At 37.9% G+C, this 6,378-nt stretch overlaps 1 protein-coding gene across 1 annotated transcript in view; it reads right to left on the bottom strand.

Annotated features, from left to right (window-relative positions):
- Positions 1–898: 898 nt before the first annotated feature.
- Positions 899–6,378, bottom strand: part of LOC107671115 (coiled-coil domain-containing protein 6-like) — a 13,182-nt gene continuing 7,702 nt past the window's right edge. The window contains exons 8-9 of the mRNA XM_016463960.1: positions 4,827–4,948; positions 899–2,061 (exon numbers count right to left, since the gene is read on the bottom strand). Of these exons, the coding sequence (XP_016319446.1) occupies positions 1,882–2,061; positions 4,827–4,948 (302 nt within the window). The 3' untranslated portion in view covers positions 899–1,881. The remainder of the gene's footprint in view (positions 2,062–4,826; positions 4,949–6,378) is intronic.

The following is a 6,378-nucleotide window of genomic DNA, read 5'->3' as shown; positions in this document are numbered from 1 at the left end:
ACTATAATAAATACATATACATAAAATATAATACTAATTATATATATATATACATATACATATATATATATACTAATTTGTAATTATTATTATTATATTTGTTTTATTATACAATTAAGTCATCATTTCTGTTTTAATAGGTCTACCAAAGGAAATTGAAAATCGTTACAAGCACCCCGGTTGTTCCCTACCTGTTAATGAAGACACATGGATATATCTATGTTAGCTCTTTCAGAACCCAAACACACACTGAACAGCATGACTTTAACTATTCTTCGAATCGGACCGTAATGTTAGAACTTGAGGGGTCGGTTACACCCCCTTGACCACCCTAGCGTGACAGAACTGGTCTGAACCAGGTGAGAGTGGCCGTTGCCAGAGAGAGAGAGAGAGAGAGAGAGAGAGAGAGAGAGAGAGAGAGAGAGAAAGAGCGCTTGCTAAGACTAAGAGAGATGTTTGGTAATCTGGAAAACTGTGGTGGGGGATCGATGTGCAGTACCAAACAGGTGTGCAATATTACCGGACACCTCAAGAGGGCTGCTGTCATGAAGGGTCACACAATACAGTTTAGGGGACCTGGCTACAATAAGATGAGTTTAAAAAAAAAAAAGTAAAAGAAATTAAATATTAAAAATATTTAACGTTTTGGACTCACAGAAACCCTGTAGTGCATCTCAAAAAGCTGTCAAAATAGCAGGAAACGTGACCTATCACTTATGACTTCTGAATCCTTCCCCCAGGATCTGACTGAAAAATAAAAGAAAGAACCTTCGAAATCACAATATCTTTAAAGATCTTTAAAAATATTCAGTGAGGTTAAAACACATACACAGCTTTATAAGCTGAAGTTCAATAACTTGCACACATTTCATGTCAAATAAAACGCACAATTTTTTGTTGTACAAGCATTTAATCATGTTGAGTTAATTGTTCAACAGTACCTTGTTTTGTTGCATCAACAGGTCGGTTCATGCTTGGGTGTTATATGACACTGGCATTAAGCAAAATTCCCCATCCGAATAAGTGTTCAGGGCACTCCCTTCACAGTGAGGGCTCCGAGAGAGGTTGAGCTGCTGATCAGAAACCAGTATTGACTGTTTTCGTAGTGGGTCATGTATGGATTCTAGCAGGGAGAGACTGGTCCCCGACCAGCAGTTGTGGGAAACCTCTACGGCTGTGCAGACACACACAAACACTATAATCCCACTATAATACACACGCAGAGAGGCAACAAGTGCTGTTTCAGTACATTTCAGTCTGTCCGTCTTTACCATCTACATGCTGCAAATAAGCCACACGCACACACATCTGTTTCACAAACAAAAATGGCCTAAAAAGAACAGACAGACAATAAAACAAAAGAAAAACGTTTTAGCCCACGACAAATGTACTGGGATTTCTCTCAACCTCTGTGAAGATGCACTCATATGAGGACAGATTTATCCAATTGAGCGTTGAGTAATTAAATGGAAAATTTAGATTACATTTAACAGTAAATCTGTTAAAACAAATAAGATTAAATGAGGGCTGGGGAAAGAAATGCAGGCATACGCAGCTGTCAACCCTCTCGAACGATCTTACTAACCTTTCCCAAAACAGCTTGATCACTTTACAGAGAGAAAAAAAAAAAAACAGTAAGAATAACAAAATTTAATGGCATGGGGCTGGTTATGGATCTGTCAGTTGGGCCAAGCATCTACACTTTCTTCCTGTTCACATTCCCAGTCCTTTCGCTCCCCAGTTCAACTGTACTCTAATTCCATATTCATTCCAATCCCTTCCAACCTTTGCCCAGTGGAGGATCACTGAGTTGTTGTCATTGTAGTAGTAGTGTGGCCTAGCTTGAAGCAGCCTAGCTTAAGGTAGCGCACGGTGCATGCATTAAGGCTGAGAGGGGGGGTTCTGTGATGTCACAGAGTGGGAGGAGCCTGACTGAATCATCGGCTGTGCGGGTGGTGGTGGTGGTGGATGGTGCTGTGCTCCAAAGTGTGTGTTTGGGGATGGAGGCGGTGTCGGACGCTTGAACTTATCTGGGCTGGTGCTTCTCCTTGGGGATGGCCTCTGTATGAGGGGAGGAAATACAAGACAAGCTCATGATGTGATATACAATAAGGGGTCAGCAAGTTTTGTTTATACTTTTAATTCAGCAAGGACGCAAAAGTGACAGTAAACAGATTTTATTAAAATTGTATTTCAAATAAATGGTGTTCTTTTGAACATTTTATCAAAGAATCCTGAAATAAAAGAATATCACAGTTTCTTTAAATATATTATTATCATTAATGTTGAAATCAGTTGTGCTGCTTAAGACAAAGGGTTTTTTAAACACCAAATCAGGATATTAGAATGATTTCCCGAAGAATCATGTGACCCTGAAGTCTGGAGTTTCGGCTGCAGAAAATTCAGCTTTGTCACCACAGAAATAAATTGCTTTTTAAAAATTACATTTAGGCTAGGTGAGCATAAGAGATTTTTTTTTCAAAAACATTTACAAAAAAAATCTAACTGACCCCAACCCTTTTAATGGGAGTGTAATTCATAACATCTTCTGCTAAATGGACTTAAATGTCCGGGTTTTCACTTTGTTTTCATATTTACTGAAAGTAATGACTGAAAAGTAGTTTGACCAATAGCGTGCAGGCATAATCGACCAATCGTGGCATGCGAGAAGGTGGGATCTACAGCGAACGCTCAAAGCAAAGCAAATACAGGTACATATATGCTAAATTCGGGACTACATACCAGTATATTACGCTTAGTACTCTTGCACTTACTGCGTAAGAATAGCATGCTAGCATGTGGTTTCGATCTCAGAAATAATATATGAGGACTGTAGAGAGCATGTCAATAGGAAAACAAAGTCAAAACACGGACATTTTAGGCAATTTTGAAATCTCGACCATGACATGTCTGGGGAGCAGAGGAAGTATGGTCATCATACAATTCAACAGTTGTACTTTCTGACAATTCCGGTCATGCTTTTGCTAAACAAAACAATGCTAAAATTTACATTAAATGGTCATTGGTATCATTGCCCCTAGATTATTTGACACATACAGTAAGTGTATTTACATGTGCAAACTGAGTGTGAAAGTGCAAATGTGACCCCTCTGCGTGTGCTGGAAGGGTCTGGCTCTGCTGTCACTCCTGGTTTATCAAAACAAGCTGACCTTTTCAAGGCACTGCAGGACATGAAAGTGAGCCAACCGCTTTTCGCAAAAATAATGTGTCATGAATTAGCAAAACTTACACCGAAATACTCGGACTTTTGGATTTCTTTGTCTCAATAAACTACCTCTGCAGTGTGCATAGAATATTTCAATTGGTTACGAACTCAAAATCTTGTGAAATGTGACGAGCAATCGGATACAGCAAAAGTCTTGTTGATGTTTTTGGTTATTTAGATGGCTATGGTAAAACTTGCAATGAGCCATTAAGGGATGGCAATGGTGAGGTTATGTAACATGCTTACCTAGTCAGTCCCTTCATCAAAGTCTCTGCTGGTAAATAGAGGGGTCATATTGGTGCAACAGACATAAACATGAGGCTGGACTAACTGCTGCTGCAACATGGCTAGTCTTACATTGTTGGCCCCCACTCAACTGGACAATATCCAGAGGGTGTTGCGGAACATACATAAGCTGAAATTGAGACCGGTTGAAATGGTTACTTCATTGCTGTACATTTATAGCTAACTTATTTAATTATAGCTAACTTATTTATCTGCTAGCTAACATTAAGTGACACACTAAATCCACGTTGCAGTTGTCATTTATCTCAAATGTTACTAAATAGCTTGAAAAGGCAATATACACAACCATTCAAAAGGTCTTTTGTTTTATTTATTTTTTTTAAAACTGTTCTTTTTAACTTTCTTCTCAAAGAATAAAGAATGTACCCAAGTTTCCACAAAAATATTAAGCAGCATAGCCGTTTTCAACATTGATAATAAGATATGTTTAAATTCAGGAAGTAGACCTTTCATTTGGAAATCAATGGCTACAGTATGACCTCAATTACTCTAGAGCTGCCATGAATGATAGAAAGTGTGATGAAAGAATGTCCAGGTCTTGTCTGTGCTGGCATGAACCTGGTCCTGACACACAAATAGAAAACAGCCTTAAAGTAATTTTTAAACCACTTTGTTTGACATTCATAACCATTACTACCATTTGACTTCTTTCTTACCTAATACTGAGTGTGAGGAATAAATGTTTTTTACACTAAATAATCAATCTTTAATCCACCAAAATCAGTGGCAAGATTAAAGAATAAACCATGTCAATTCATCAGCATACTCTTTTTTTTGGAAACATTCCTTGAGAAAACTGAATTTAAAGGGTGAAACTAAATTTGAAACTGCAAATTTAAAATTAAAAATGTAGGCCATTACCTGTATGCACAAACACACGTTGGACGATTTTGTTCAGTGAGTTTATCTTATCAGGGTTTCTGCATTGTAATATAACTTAAAGGGGTCATATGATGCTTTTTTAAAGATCATGATGCAGTTTTTGTGCGTTATCTTATTTGGATGGCTGAGGATTCATGGTACAGGTCTATATTAAATTAGACGCACAATGGGGATGAGGAAGAGCATTCTGAGGTCGAGTGTCACAGGTGACTCACAGATGAGTCATCAAATGTGTTGTTTTCAATTCAGCTGAATGGCATTACAATGGATCTTTACTAAAAACAGGCTGTCCATGATACACTCTGCTTCCTGCATGTAAACATCTTGCTCATCATCAACATGAGCTTGAGCAGAGAGTGAGTGTTTATATATGCTGGAAGATGCTGGACGTGTGTATAGTGCGTGTAGGCACCTGTACACCGTGTGACGGCCCTGGGGGGATGTGTAGCCCGGGAGACGTGTAGTGGGGGAGTGGTGCTCGGCTCAGCGTCGCCGGAGGGGTGAAACCAACCGTGTGACTAGCGTACGACAAACCTGGAATGGTGAAAGAGCATCTGCTAATCAGTTTTAGTGAGGTCCTTTATGCTGTTTATTTTGTAACATGCCAAGATTTCCAAACAAACAATGAAGCCTGGCCCACCATAATGACAGTACACAGAACAAATATAAATAGCGAAGTATATCACTCCTCTGGGATCATGGAAAAATGTATAAATAACTGGACTCAGCAGAGAAACCTAATGAAAGAACTAGATTGGCTCAGCCTTCCTTAGCAATGTAACAGAAATTTGACTTTCACACCATCAAATAAGCAGTGTTATACTTTTCATCATGCATATCTAAATTCTATGAGGTCATTTAAAAAATAGAGCAAACATGTTTTACATGATGCAACCCATTAATACTGTTATTAAAAACCAGCAATAAACAAAACGTGGACGTTTTCTGATTAAAGAACTTTTTATCAACATTAATCTTGTTTTTCAACACTGAATTGCATAACTTGGTATACTTGTTCAAGGTTTTTGTTTTATTATTATTAAAGATTCTTTTATTTTATTACCTAGTTTATCTATTGTGTTCATCAATTCCTACAATACCTGAAGCAAAATTAAATCCCATAAAATATCTATAGCACCAGCAATTTGAAAGATTCTTTATGTAGACCTCAAAGGTTAGCCCTCATTTATAGGTTTAATCTCAGAATGAGAAAGCAAGACTGACCTAATATAACTTCACATCACTGTACAGTAGGGTTGGGTATCGTTTGTTTTTTTTTCGATACCGGTGCCAAATCGATACTTTTAAACGGTTCCGGTGCCTGAACCGATACTTATTAAAGAATAGAGAATGCTAGTGTTAAAGGCTCTTTTTTCTTTATAAATAAAACAAGTAGTTAGAATAGAAATAGAATAGAGAGTGCAAATGTTAGAGGATCAAGTTTTTTAATTAAAAAAAAAAAACAAGCAGATAAAATTAGAAGTAGCATTAGAATAGAGAATGCTAGAGTTAGAGGGTCAAATGAATATGAAAGAGATGTGTTTTTAGCCGTTTCTTGAAAATATTAAGGACTCAGCTGCTTGGATTGAGCTGGGCAGGTCATTCCACCAGGAGGGAACAGTTAATGTAGAAGTCCATGAAAGTTTTATCATAGGTAGAATGCAAAATGTTTCAATACAAGCATTTCAGCCAAATGTAATTTATGCAATATTTCAAACCTTTAACCCACTTGGGAAAATCAACCCATGGCAACAGTTTAAAAGTAGCCCAATTCTGTGGAAAAAACGCGGACTTGGCAACCCTGCATTCAACAAGAGCTGCAGGAGTCAGATTTCACTGAACACAGGTCGAAAATAAGGTGAGATGACTGACAAGACCATGCTGGAGTATTTGCTGCTCAACAGATCCTGAGCTCACTGACAAAAATCTGATCTTGTAAGATGTGCTCCCTTTACACAGAGTGC

Source organism: Sinocyclocheilus anshuiensis, unplaced genomic scaffold, assembly GCF_001515605.1.
Source record: "Sinocyclocheilus anshuiensis isolate Anshui unplaced genomic scaffold, SAMN03320099.WGS_v1.1 scaffold861, whole genome shotgun sequence".
Classification (NCBI taxonomy): domain Eukaryota; kingdom Metazoa; phylum Chordata; class Actinopteri; order Cypriniformes; family Cyprinidae; genus Sinocyclocheilus; species Sinocyclocheilus anshuiensis.
This window is presented reverse-complemented; position numbering and strand designations above follow the sequence as displayed.